This window comes from Synchiropus splendidus, chromosome 5 (assembly GCF_027744825.2).
Source record: "Synchiropus splendidus isolate RoL2022-P1 chromosome 5, RoL_Sspl_1.0, whole genome shotgun sequence".
Lineage (NCBI taxonomy): Eukaryota > Metazoa > Chordata > Actinopteri > Syngnathiformes > Callionymidae > Synchiropus > Synchiropus splendidus.
The window spans coordinates 29,270,647-29,284,910 of NC_071338.1; the positions used below are offsets into that span (position 1 = coordinate 29,270,647).

A 14,264-nucleotide genomic window follows, 5' to 3' on the forward strand; every position below is an offset into this window, starting at 1 on the left:
CAGATGCAGTGTCCCATCTGAGGTCATTTTTATTTACCTGAGCACCCAACACTGTTTTATGAAAACCTCATCGCAACCAAACACTTCCTGTTATGCAACGTAACAAAGCTGAAACAAGCCTCCAGCCTTCAAGAAAAACCAGTCCGGGACAGAAAAAAAAACAACTTCCTGGAGAGGAGAAACATATTTCCAACCTAACCGTGGCATATGAATATGTCATCATATTATCACCAAAAACATGAAGTGCAAATATGGCAAACTACACTGCAAAGTGCTTGTCTGTATTCTGCTACCTCCAGCTCTGCCTCCTGTCTTTTCCTCAGTGCCACTGTTTCCAAACCATACAACATTGCTGGCCTCACCACCTTTTTAGACACAATTGCATCGTGATGTTATGTGCTTTAAATGTGTTATTGGTTTATTTTCATTCATGAATTACTTCTCTAAAAAGTACTTATTTGCTAGGTATTTAAAAAAAAATAAAAAAATATATTTTTGAGGGACAAGGAATATTGTTAAATTGTTTTATTTTTGTAGTAATATTTAACATTTAGTTTAACAATTACTAACTATGTGGAATAATAATAAGAAACATTTCTGAAATACCACTTTTTAAAACCTGGGTCAAGGACGTCTGTTGTTCCGTGTAGAAGCTGCTGCCCCCACGACCCGGCGACGATCAACATGGACGGAGAGTCAACAACATCAGAGTGGAACTGTTCCAGCGATGAGTCAACATTTGGCTACAGGAAGTGAACTGGACCTTAAGATTTTTTTTAAACTTACATTTTATGTCCATCTCCTTCATCTTTGAAGACATTGACGTTGTATAAGTCTGTTAGTCTGAATCAATGAATGCCTTTTTTGGTAGTTAATGAATTGAAACGAACCATATTTAAGTCCCAGATCTAGAATATGGACTTTTCTTTTTCTGTATGTACCATTGTTTATCAGTTGGTGCAACCCAGCAATTTTATTTTTTTCAAATCTGTCAATTTTAGTGCTCAATCCTGAACCTCCGATGCCTCTTATTTATTATCAACAAAACACAACCATCTTTTGAAAAATATTATTTACCCTCCAAACTAGGCTCCTACCAGAGAAGCCGTCGAGTGCCGGTCGCCTTCTCACGCTGCCACAAGTGTCTCATTCCGTCTCCCACATGAGAAACAATGGAGTTCATTAAAATTCAGATGCCTTCCATATGCCCAGCAGACGCTCCCGTCCAGCCCAGAACCATGAGCCCGACGGCCCGTCCTCCACCCACGGACAAGAGGACACTGGCTTTTCTTCAGGGCAACACAGAGAATCATTTGTGTTTGTGGCGGGGCCGTCATATTTTATTCAACAGACTGGAGGCTTCCAGCTGACGCAACAATGTTGCCGCCATGAGAACATGGTGGTCCACTATCACTCCAAATGCCAGCGGCCTGGTAAGAACTTACAAGTTGGAAAACTTACTAAGACCTCTGAGCGTCCTTTGAAAAGCAGCAGGGAAACGTTTACCAAGCTGGGTCCTCACTAAAATATATAAAACACAGTAACAAATAAAGATACATCCAACATGCACCACTTTATTTACAAACTGCATCTGTATACAATAGTTTCATAATGTTGCTCACAGTATAAAGCATCTTTTCTGAAAACCATGAAAAAGTGTCTTAAAAATATTAATAAACAAAATAGCTTTTGTGAAAAATATATAAACTCTGTAATAAAATAGGGGGGGGGCTGTCTGTTAGGAGGTACATGATATTTCATTGTACTTGAATAGGGAGCTTGATGGAAGCAGAACTAGAACAGTTTCCAAGGAGAATTGAAGAATTAAAACACAGTATCACGTGAGAACAAACTCAGGAGCGTCACCTGTTTTCTATTTCTTTACAAAATGTACATTATATAGTTGATATCTATATAAAGGTATATTGCTGCGCTACTAAAATAAGGGTTACAAAAGTATATGCACTTATGAGCATACTGTATAATACACAACTTTTTACAATAAGCGTCAGGGTGATTGATGAAGCTTCGTTTCCTTGTTTTCTACTCGCTGAAGTGACTGCCTTCTACATCACAACTGAAGAAGAAAGAAAGTATGATGTTCAGGAAACACTCTCCTGAACACCTCCAGCAGCACAGCATTTCTTGAACTGCCAGGATGCAGTGTTTCGTCAAAGCTGTCGCCAAAGTTTGGCTGGAGTCTGGAGGCATGATTCTCCCGCTGGAGACTCCTGGGTCCATGTCTCCTCTCCACGGAGCCTGAAGCTGCTGGATCATCGGCAGACCTGCTGCACTTGATTCACAAGCTCCTCAAAGCGATCGAAGAGCCCCTCGACCCAGGTGTGGTTCTTCAGACACTCCTGCACCGTCTGCTCTCGGCCCAAGTCGCCCGCCTGCACCTGCAGCGACGCCATCTGTGAAGCAAACACACACGAGCTGAGCACTCGACTGAAGCTCGGAGCCATGGAAATAGCTGCAATCTCTGACCTTGTCTTTACACATGAGGTAAGTGTGGTACTTGAAGTGCTGCACAGAGTGATAGAGGGAAAGCAACTGCGTCCTCTGCTGGTCCACAGTGTACTCCTGGACATGAGAGACAAAGAGGAAATGTGGGGCAGTTGCGACCTCTGCTGGTTACATGTAGAACATCACTACTGTTCCAGTCACACTTGAAGGCAGTTCTTGAGAATCTCCAAGCAAAATATTCCTCAAATAAGGAGCTTCGACTCATAAATATTACATAATTATATTCATCAATTAACTGAGGATAGAGAATACAGTCAAGGACAGTATGGTCTTCTGTTTTTCAGAAGTTGTTGCCTTACCTGTGGCACCTTGTTGGGCATCCTATAGGTCTTCATGGTCTTCTTGTTGTAAGCCCTTCCACTCAGGCGCACTTTGTAAGCCGGGCTCTCCCCGTCCCTCTTCAGTTCTGTCACAACTGAGATCTCGGGGAAATTGTCAAGGGCCGTCTGGGGAGAGACACTTGTGGTGAGGTGGACCGAGGTTTCCACTACTTGTAAAAGATTGTGGTGCTCTTCAATGACAGGTGCCACGCCTTCCGAATGATGAGCTCTTTTTTCTTGCTGAAATCTTGCGTGATCGAACGCACTAAAACGTAGTGAAAACATTGAAACAAGCGGAAAACAGCTGTGTTTTCAATGGAAAAATCCCAAAAGGAAAGTGTCTGCTGATCTGAAGTCTGCCGGACATATGAAGAGACGAACCGGGTGAGGACGGCACCAATTCACTAAACCCCTCCTCCTCTTCCTGCTGCTTCCTTGTTTCTCAGTGACTATACCTCTGAATCTGTTTGAAACCCTAAGTGTGTTTATGTTACTGGTGTACAGATGTTAACAGCCTACTCTGACTCTGAAATTTCAAACAGTTAATGATGAATCAATTGAAAAGTTCTCCTAACAATGATTGTATTCTGATGAGATTCCGTTAAATGTTTAAGTGTCATATTATGTATATATATATATATATTGGACCAAAAACAACGTGTTTGTGCTATTGTTTTAGATTGTAACTTACTTACTTGGGAAGGGTTTCTACCTTTTTCCCCGGTTAAAAGGTTTTTTTTTGGGTAGTTTTCTTCCCACTCAAGTCATGAGAAGGGTTTGTATTATGTTATTATTGTTTTAATCATTGATAAACAGGGGGGAAATGTAAAAGGAATTAACCAAACATTATGTTATCTATGATTAAATGTCACTGTACACTGCTGAAGAGAACAACTAGAAACTAGGCCGACTAACTGTACGTTCTGTAAGAGGTGATTCAAGTGTAGAAACGCAGACAAACTCATTGTCACATCTAAATTCCTTCCTTCAATAAAAGATCGAGGAGGGTGAGTGCTCACTGTCAGTTCCATGACCCTCGCGAGTGAAAAGACAATCTTGACTGCTCTGATATCTGCTCCGTGAAAGTAGACTTGTCTTGGTCTTCTACTCAGATTTCCCTGACAACCGCTTCTGGATCTCCCGAACAACCGGCCACCTACCTTCAGGACTTGCCCAACGTGCAGTTTCTGCAGGAGAAGCTTCTTGTGTTCAGCGATCACCCCATCCACACGTCTCACATGAGGCAGCAGGAGCTCATCTGGAGCAGGCCGGGATCAGTGGGGTTAATAACAGCTCGCCTCTCTTGTGACCACATCACATCTCTCACCGTTGGACTTCTCTAGTGTGGACACCACGTCTTCGTCTAAGGCCACGCTGATGAGCAGCTCCACGAAGCTCCTGAACGTTTCCTTTGTCGGCCGTGCGACGGGGAAGCGTGATGCCGACAGACCTGACTCTGGTTGCAAGAGACATCCAGATGAATTCTCCTCACTGTGTAAAAGAAAAGGCTCTTTTAACCCTCACCTCCAGCGTCTTCTGCGGACGACCCTGAAGCTGCAGGGGAAAACTCCTCCTTCCACTTCTTCCTCTTCTTGGGCGGCGGCTCCGCTTTCGTCTTCACTTGTTTGGGCCGCGGCTTTTGCGTTTGTGAAAATGCTGAAGGAGGAGCCGTCAAGCTCAGCATGGTCCTCACATGCAGCCCCCTGTGGACCAGGCGTTAAAGCAAACGTGCAACTCCAGGAGACTAGGCACGCTCCAGTGCATGTACCTGAGAGAGGTGATGGGTTTGCAGCGCGGCTTTCGACTGCAAACACGAACGTACTCCCTTTTATTGACAGTGTCCAGAAACTTCACATATATCCTCTGGTACATGGTCTTGGCATCTCCAAAGTATCCCAGATACTATTCACAGACAAATGGAAGTCACTACAACTGTCCCTGATTCAAGACTGAATGGTACTTAGGGCACACTTACGCTGTTAGTGGCTGAGAAGACTCTCTTCCCGTCTCTCAGTTCAGGCACAAACTTCTGCAGCAGAGCCTTCTGGACCTTCCATATTGCTGGCGGCTCACTTCCTGTCGTCATCGTCACCTGACAAAGACATTACACACACATAAGCCATCCACTAAGTCTACACATGTAAAGAGGGCCACTCCACCTTGAGGCTCTGGATGTCTTCGTTCCTCACGACGAACTCGTCCCGCTCTCTGTACATGCCTTCTCCCCCGCTGTCCGACAGCTCTTCGTCGGTCAGGCCCTCGATGGCCACGCTCTTCAGTTCGGCGGCCAGTTCTCCTTTTGCAGGCGACTCTTTTGCGTCCAGAAACACAGGTCCAGCCGGGACAGTGACGGTCATCGCCTGCAATGGCGCCGCCCGTAAACGCTCCTCTGGGACAGTGTGAGGAGCAGTGGCTGCAGATTCTGGTTTGATCATCATAATGGAGATGGGGGCGTCTGGATCACAGAACATTTGACATGAAATAAGGCAATGAAACATGAAACAAACTTTAAACAAACTAAAATAAAGCTGGATCACCTGTCCTGACTTTGCGCTCTGTCGTCTCATCCAGGGCGGACAGTGCAGAGCAAATGCTGTTCCTCAGCGCCAGATTCCTTCCAGTGTTTTCCTCTTCATCAGAGCTGAAAGACGGTAGAGTCTCCAAGTTCTTCTGCAGGTCTTCATCCAGGCGTTTTTGCTGAGTGACAGCGCCTCGACCGTCCTGAGCAGCGAAAGGCGCCGGCGGACTCCGCAGGTTTGGGGGTTGCGGGTAAAATGCATACGGCGGTGGTTTGGTGGAAGGAACGGCCTTTTTGGTGCGGTTGATGGTCCTCGAAGGGTTTGGGGAGAACTGCTGTTTTGGGCCTGATTTGATGAAGTCAAGGAAAGAGCCCATGAAACCGGTTTTGACTTCTGGCTGCTTCTCCTCCACCTCTCGGATCTTCTGCCGGATCCTCTCCTGCTGAGGGCAGCCGTCGTGCGGTGTCTGCGGGGGAGTCGGCGAGCTCACATCCGCCCCCTTTGAGTTCTGACGCTTGGCCTGACCGCTGCGCTTGGCTGGTTTTGTTGGATCACCATCCTCTTCAGAACCATTTTTTGTCTTCGGGTTCACCTTCTTTTTGGGAAAGCCGTCAGCATCCAAGCACTCCATCAGACAATCTTCTGTTACACACTTCCCGCTACCCTTCATGGGTACGTTTTGGTGACCTTCGATGACCTGCCCAACATTGTTGTCGGGGTTCTTGTCATCACCGTTCGTGCTGTCGGAGGTCACTTGAACTCCATTCAGGGCTACCACATGAGAGTTGGTCAGGACTGCGGCTGAGGCACTGGAGAAACTAGGCGACAAGTGCCTTAAATCTACAGTCTGAACTGTTTGAAAGAAACCCTTGTCACTGGCAGGGCTTGCCATGGCGGTCAAATTCGCCTCCGACGAAGACGCAGTCTTGGCAAAGTCTTGTGGTGCGACACCACAAGCAGCCACAGTGGCAGCCAAGATGTCATCGACGTTTGAGAGAATATGACGGTCGTCCGCCAGAAGCATCGAGTCGGGGAAGCAAATGGAGTTCAGGACAAACTGGTTCTTAGTGTCATTAGAATGGTGGTTTGTGTTTTGACTGAAGATGTGTTTTGCTGAGTCGGTGCACTCTGAGTTGGACCCTGGCGCCAGCGTGCTTCGCTGACTCGCCGTGTTGATGCCTAAGATTTCCCGCGCCATCTGAAGATACTGCGCAGGTGCAATGTCTTCACCTTGTACCGTCTTCAAAGGGGCTGCGCCTTGATGAACCAGGGGCTGCTGGAGGAGAATCATCTGGTTGGGCTCAAGAAGCACCTGCGAGCCCGGCGCTGAGATGAACTGGGTGTGGGTCGGTGGCGCCGGATTCTGGCTCAGACTTTGATGGGAGGGGTCAGGGGATTTGAGCTGAAGCTGTTCTGGATTCAGAAGCAGGTGTGAAGAAGCAAGATCAGAGTTGGACACTTTTGAGTTGGTGCTGCCCGGTCCATCAACCAGAGAACCCACCCTGCTGCTCGGTGTTGTGTGTCCGGTAAACTTGTCCTCTGACTGCAAGTTGCCCCTGATAATAACTCCTTGCATTTTATCAGAGTCTTCTGTTTTAGGAACAGTGTTTTGGTTGCTGGTCGTACCATCAGTGGATGAGGTTTGGAGAGCTTGAAGATCCTGGACAGCAAGCTCTCCCAGTTTCTGTTTGTCAAATGATGGTCTTACATCTACTTGTGATGACCTGCTATTGTTCTCTGAGGAGAAGGTCACCAATTTTGTATCATAAATATGCTTTGCCTGAACACCTGTGTCATGTGGCTTTGCCTCCACAACGGTCGGCAGTATAGAAAAGCCCTGCGTGGAACATGATGTGAGCGGAGTTGCGGGCTGGTATGAGGGGTTGAGCGACTGTGCTGTGGTGCAGGGCTGAGCCTGAGGAGCAGAAACTTGGCTCTGTGTATAAGACGTATACGTCACATTCTGAGCCTGAGAAGAATTGAAAGTCTCAGAGAAACTTGCCGGGCATAACCCTTGGATCTGGTACTGAACCACTTGCTCTTGGCTCAATCCTGGCCTGGAGGAGTAACCAAGGCTCGGACTCACAGATGTCACGCTGTCAGAAGCGGTGGAAAAAGACGGCTTGTAAAGAGTGGGGAGTTGGTCCGAGTTGGCGTGGGAGGACTGGGAGGCAACGTACGGTTGAGAAAGGCCACTGGACAATAAGGTGGACATTTGCATCGACTGCTGGTGAGCTATCACAGAATTCTGCTTGTGGACTGTAGAAGAATAACGGTCAGAAGATTCTGCACTGTGGTTCTGAGCGTGACAGAGGTCACCACTGCCGTCCACAGATGTGAGCTTGGATGAGCTGTCCGTCGTCTTCAGCACTGAGGTGGATGAGTACGCCTGAGTACTTGAATCGGTTTCGGATTGAGGGCCGTGAGCTGCAGATGCTGACTCTGTGGGAGGGCTGAGGGACACAGACGTCTCACTGGATGAAGCTCGCTGGTAAGAAACGTCCTCATCATTACCAGAGCCAAAGTACCCTTGTAAGGAGTGTTCGGAACTGGACAGTTGCTCTGAGGCTGCATGGCTGCTGGAAGGCCGCTGGTGGTGTTTTATGACACTGCATTCTCTCGGAAGAGATCGTTCAACCGAGCCAGAAAAGACAGTGGAGCCATATGGGTGAGTTCCACTGTGGGTAACAGGCAGGGCCGGAGGAAGAAGGCTGAACTGTGGCTGCAGGAGGTGAGGGGCCGACTCCTGCGCTGAGCGGTATGTGGAGGACTGCACAGGAAGAGCCGAGCCCAACGGTGGTCCAGAAAGGTGATTGAAGGTCAGGGCAGTGGGTAGCACCGTTTGGCTGGATTTGACATGAAGAAGAGGGTCATGAGTGAACAAGCCATTAGCTGAAGTGCTAAAGGTCGTGTCTTGGAGTAGGGTGGGGTTGGTGGAATAAGCAGCCGTGTGTTGATAGGACGAAAGAGCAGCAGGTGAAGGGAAAGTAGCAGTAGAAGGCAGAGCGCCGGTCAGGTACAACTCTGTGCTGGAGGAGTTGGTACCTAAATATGCAAGAGAAACCAAACAAGTATGAAAACACTAGTGTACTCTCAGGGTCAACATTCTTTCATTCAATGTTGCTTACTGTGTCATATCGCAAGACTTTAGGCCAGCACTTTAATAACCTGGTAAGTTATCTCCTGAACCTTCAGCAAACTAATTCTACATCTTTACCATACATTTCTTTTTTTAATCAAATCCCACCCCATATTTACGAGAAGAAAAATTCACACTGGATTTTTATGATTCAGTTTTTCATGCCAGTGGATGAGAACAATGGTAGGAATGAGCAGCCTGGTACTGGTCAATGTCAGTCGCACCATGGTTTTGAGTGAGATGAGAAATGAAAAGACAAACTAGCTTTCATCTCACTAAAATGAAATAGTTATATTATATCTTTCAACTCAAGAGTCATTGAAGTGAGCAGCAAACCAATGCTGAATTTTATCGATTTTATCAGGGGTTGGGAAGCTATGACCAGAGAGCCTTTCTTTTGCATGATGCCAACCTCTGACTGAGTTTGACATACCAGCATGATGATATTCACCTGCCTTGTTTACAGGCCACTTTATCAGCAGCTAGTTTTACAGGTATCTGGGTAGGTGAAGTGCCATCACTCTGAGCAACAACCTCAGTTACAGTGACTCTTTGCCACTTTATAGCTCTTATAAATGTAGAAGTGGGAAATGGAGAGATCATCTGTACTACACTCAGGGAAGCTTCAAACTGCTTGTCGTCATTGAGACTCACTTTCGTTCTGCACTGCTGGATTGGAATAATAGACAAAGTGCGTCTAATGAAGTTCTGTCTTGTGATTATTCCGTTACTATTGGCGCTATTAGTGTTCCACTAATGTTGTCATTACGTCACTATAAAATTGTGTAACTATTGAAGACATCAATATTACTGTCATTAAATGTCAAAAAATATGGCTCTCATGGAGCTACATTTTAAAATGTGTGGTATGTTTTTTGTCAAAAAGCTGCTCGACCCCTGGATTAGATTAGAGGCTACAAAACTTAAAACAAATGCACAATATCCTAAGAAAACAGGTCCTGAGCTCACACATGAGCCTTAGTAACACTTGTGAAACCTTTGAAAAGTATTCTCCTCACCAGTCGGCCAGGATGTAGGTCTAAAAGGAGGAAGCAGTGAGGCACTAGCAGGACCAGCCTGAAGGGTTCGGGACTCCATGGCAGACAGGAAGCTCATGATTGACTCTGTTGAGTTGCCACTTGTATCAAGTGATCCTAGTGTTTAAATGAGAAGAGCAGAACAGTATTACAAACCTTTCTGGTAAATTTGAGTTGCAAGTAAATATCTCAAATATCAAATAAATACAATGCTCAAAAATACTCAATTGCACAATGTGTCAACACTTTAAGGTGTATATATTAATATTTAATACATTGATACTTGGATATGCAGCAGCATTTGTAACTTGTGTTTAATACCAATATTGTCTTTCCATAAAATGGAGCTATTTTGTTTATTAAAGAATTTAACAGAAAGTCTAACAGGACTGAGTTCATTACAATAAACTCATTTTCATGCATATAATATTGTACTGCAAGATCTGATTTCCCCCCTTAAAATGGTGGCACCTTTATAGTATCGCAATGTATCACAGTGTATCGTATCACCACTCCGGTATCAAGATATGTATTGCAAGACACACAGCCCTATGTGAAACAGGAAATAAGGAGTACATTAAACAGCCGATAAACTACTCCCCTCTCCACCAAATTTGACCTTGAGTGATTACGAGTAGCATCAGAAAATAGAATTTAAAACTCCACTCTTTACTCAGGTGACATGGCCTCCAAACTACTTTCAAATGCAAAGCGAAGAACAAACATAAGGCAAGGCTTTTACTTTCAGAGATAGTTTAACAACATGTTAGCAGGGACACATCAAGCATTGTTGAGTAGGGCTGAACGATATTAGGATAAAAACTAACAGCAACTTTTCAAAAAGACTTTCAATTTTAGTTTTGATTAAAATCAGGCATTTTTCTCAAATGAGCAAGAAGGTAACCCCACCCAAAATAGACAGAAAACAGGATGTTGCAATAGAACGAACTTCTGGAAATTAAAAATAACAGCAATAAATCCTTCAGCGCAAAGACTTAGGGAGTATAACCCTCACCTGCAGCAGAAAGCTGTGAGCTACTGTAGGAGGGAAGGTGCGTGGAGGTGTAGCTCTGCCGCTGAAGGAGTTCTGTGTCAAGGTGACCAGCACCATAACTGGAACTGCAAGAGAGAACAAGCTCATGGGAAAAAGCAGGGCAGGACATTTGTTTATTACTCTCCAAAAAATGAGATTGAGTCACACACAGAGACCCTGGTAACCCAACATTAACATGGGTGTTAACACTGGAGCATGCGATGACATTTTAAGCAACTGCACAGGCCACATTGTACTATTGTTTGATTCCCGTCGATAACCAGTTTTCAAATTTTAGCGAATATAATTGCATCCCTTGTTGCATAGTTTTAAAATCACGCAACACCACAAGCATTATGAGGAAATTGATAATTGACGACTCAAGCTTATGATTACGCTCCAAGAAAACAACAATTAAAATATAGTTTTTATAACTATATATATACTCAACAGTGCCCAGTTCCTAGATTTTGTCTTGTATACATACATGATGATAAATTAAATAGACGGCAAAGATCACCATTAATCCGGAAAATTCATCAATGTCTTTGATTGTTTTAGCTGAAACAGCAGATCACATCGGAGGCCAATCATTGCCATCTACAGTAGAGCCAGTCGAAAGGACATCAGCAGCGTAACACTGAGGTGACAAACAGTTGTGGCTATTTAAGATGCATAACAACATAAATGTCACGGCATCAGACCAGTAGCTGGACTAATAGGGAGGAAGTTTCAAGTGCGACGCATTGAGGACAGAGGGCTCAAAAAGTCCATGATGTGCAGCAAGTAGAGAATGTTCAAGATATCTAACATTTGCTCTAGTGCCAGACACAGTAGAGCTATACTACTGTAGATTGCTCTGGTCCAGGGTTACAGCCATTCCCACTTTTGGAAGGGAAGACATAGTAAAATCAATGCAACTATCTTATCTTTTCCAACAAAACACACCAGTGTTGACATTGACTGTTCTAAGATGATAAATTAATCACCTTCTGTTCTGTTACAGTGGAAAACATCCGTCAATCCATTTGTTAAGGTCGTGTAAATACTATTCTTTCCAAAGAAAAAACACCATGCCATTAATAACGTAAACACACAGTGGATGTTTTTGTAATTTGTCCTTAAAGTTCCTTGTTTTATTTATCCTTTATTTTACTAACAGATCAAGATGGACCCTGAAACCATCACACAATGAGGGACTTAATCGACGAATGAATTGAACACAAACAGCAGTTAACCATTGAATTACGTCCCTTAAATTGGGAACTTTCTGTTTGTGGATTTGTGAAGTGGGTTGACCATCTGGCTGAGACTCTGAGTAGAGCTTCTGCCTCTCCACACAGAGACTAGGAGAGGACGGTCACCCTACTTTTACCAAGCCGGTGTAAGCAAGGGTGAAGCAGATTTCCAAAAGGCAGGGGATTATTTTTGCCTTAATCTGAGCTGTTTGAAGTTCCTGGGACTGTGCGGTTTTTAATCTTTGACCAAAATTCTGACTACAACCTGGCAAAGCATGACAGACAAAAGCGTTTTCATGAATGAATTCATCTTCTTTCAAGCGTAATTGTTCTCAAACTCGCTTGAAAACGCCCAGACAGATCGATAGTAGATGTGTTGTTTTGGCCCCGTGCGTCCACTGAAGTGACCGGTTCATGCTAACCGCTAACTGAGCTAACAGCTTTTAAAAGTGAGTAGTTACATGAAGTTTCTGCCAACTTTACCAACAGTGCTGGGTCCGCACAGCAAGGGAAAGTAGCTCAGTGTCATATTAGAGATAGTCGTGATAAATGTCACGATAAAACGCGACATTCTCGCTGGACTGGACTCTTTTCTTTCCCACGAATGTTCACCACTTTTCCAAACAAGTGCCTCGCGACTTCTGTCTTCACTAGGCCCTCCATCACCGACGTTTCCTTGGAAAGGCGACCCGCCCTCTCCCTCCTCTCTTACCTCGCTTTGAGAGTGGCACTGCTGCGGTCATAGGCCCAGGAAGCGACGGTCTGTGCTGGGGAAGCCAGCGGGTCTGCGAAGCTGCTGGACGTCGGGTAGTTTCTGTCCATCATCCGGTGAAAGATTCACTTCCCCGGCGGAGCTTCGTGGAGCAGCCGCGACGCATTGTAGCAGCAAGCCGGGGGGGTCCGAACCACTGAGTCCAGTTCGAGCAAGGCCGAACCTCCGCGAATGTGAGAATAACACTCCGGATAAATGAAGCGTTTGGCTCCTCTGTGTGGTTCGGGCGTCGCTTTGCCTGCAGTCATGGAGCCCTGCGCGAAGTCTGCATGCTTTCACGTCCCCATGTCAGTGGCTTTCCCAGGATGCACCGCTCACTTCGGCTGGAAGTTTCCTTCCAGCTCAACTTCCAAAAACTCTTCATCCCTCAGGAGAACAATCGCATTCACCGATGACAACCATAAGTGTTAGTACTAAGGCAACTGGTGTTAAATCATCATTAATCAATAAGTCAATACAAAAAGAAACTCAGCAAGTCAGAAAATAATAAAACTGTTTAGATGAATGTAACTACACTGGAGATCAGAATTAGAGAACAATCTACAATTTACTCAATTTCAAGGTCACTGCAAAATCATATTTGATATGATCCAAGCAGGATTAAAAGAGCAATATTTGAAGTATATTTCAAGAGTTACATATATCCTGAAAGCACAGTATAAACAACTTAAATGACATATTAAAAAAATGATCAAAATTAAAGAATTAGAGAACTGGTTACTGCTGCTAATGTCCTTGCTTACCTGACAACCCCTATTTACCTGGCAGCCAAACCTCCAGTTTCTCTGACTCTGCAAGATGGTGAGCCGTTCTAAAGTGACTGAAACCCTCCGGCAGCACGTTGTCCAGCTGAAGGCCAAAGGGATGACCCTGTCAGCCATAGCAAATCTGTGATTTCAAGAATATTGCGACATCACAAACTCATTCAAGTCTCCCAAGAAGGCTGGTCGTCCACGAAAGACAAACGCAAGGGAGGACAGGATAATGCGGAGGATGTCGTTTCAACAATGTGCATAAACACATCATTGTCCTGCAGTGTTTATGCAGGACGATGCTCCCTGTCACACAGCAAAACAGGTGAGTTTCAGTTCCTTGAAACTGAAAACATTGAAATAATGAAATGGCCTGCCCAGAGTCCTGATCTGAACCCAATAGAGAACCTCTGGAAAATCCTTGGTGACAAAGTTATGGCCAAGAAACCCACTACAGTCACTGAACTGTGGAAAAGATTCATCTAGAATTCACCAACTCAATCCGTGTTGGTGATTTATCTTTTCATTTGCAATACATTTGTTTAATGGTTAAGAGACTGTATTTTTCCAACAACTGATGTGACAGCGGGCCATAAAAACAAGACACTTATTCTAGATCAGTGGTTCTTAACCTTGTTGGAGGCACCAAACCCCACCAGTTTCATATGCTCATTCACCGAACCCTTCTTTAGTAAAAAATAAAATGATTTTTTTAACTGATGCACGAAATGAATTGTGCATTAATATCACCTTGTTCAAATAACAAAACCAACACAGTGCATGAACTCACAACAACTTACCTCAGTGTGACCTCTGCTGTTGCCTTTGAGAGACCAGTTCAGATATGCGGTCTGATAGGGAGGTCTCACTGTGCTGCATAAACCAGCGACCTCAAAGCGAACCGGTAGGAAATCTCAGCGCAGGACGC

General features: G+C 44.9%; 1 protein-coding gene across 1 annotated transcript; it reads right to left on the reverse strand.

The window, feature by feature from the left end:
- Positions 1–1,563: 1,563 nt before the first annotated feature.
- Positions 1,564–12,883, reverse strand: qser1 (glutamine and serine rich 1). Its single transcript, XM_053866607.1, has 13 exons — positions 12,525–12,883; positions 10,557–10,660; positions 9,524–9,658; positions 5,384–8,410; positions 5,006–5,301; positions 4,822–4,938; positions 4,615–4,748; positions 4,371–4,549; positions 4,174–4,302; positions 4,007–4,104; positions 2,826–2,972; positions 2,488–2,583; positions 1,564–2,414 (listed from the first exon to the last, which is right to left on the reverse strand). The coding sequence occupies exons 1-13, from the start codon at positions 12,635–12,637 to the stop codon at positions 2,274–2,276; spliced, it is 4,716 nt and encodes a 1,571-aa protein (XP_053722582.1). The 5' UTR covers positions 12,638–12,883; the 3' UTR covers positions 1,564–2,273.
- Positions 12,884–14,264: the final 1,381 nt, after the last annotated feature.

Coding starts and splice junctions, on each gene's coding strand:
- qser1 (XM_053866607.1), bottom strand. CDS start 12,637: ATGATGGACAGAAACTACCCGACGTCCAGCAGCTTCGCAGACCCGCTG. Junction 9,659..10,556: donor CTCACAGCTTTCTGCTGCAG/GTGAGGGTTATA, acceptor TTTAAACACTAG/GATCACTTGATACAAGTGGC. Junction 4,749..4,821: donor TCTTCTCAGCCACTAACAGC/GTAAGTGTGCCC, acceptor GTCTGTGAATAG/TATCTGGGATACTTTGGAGA.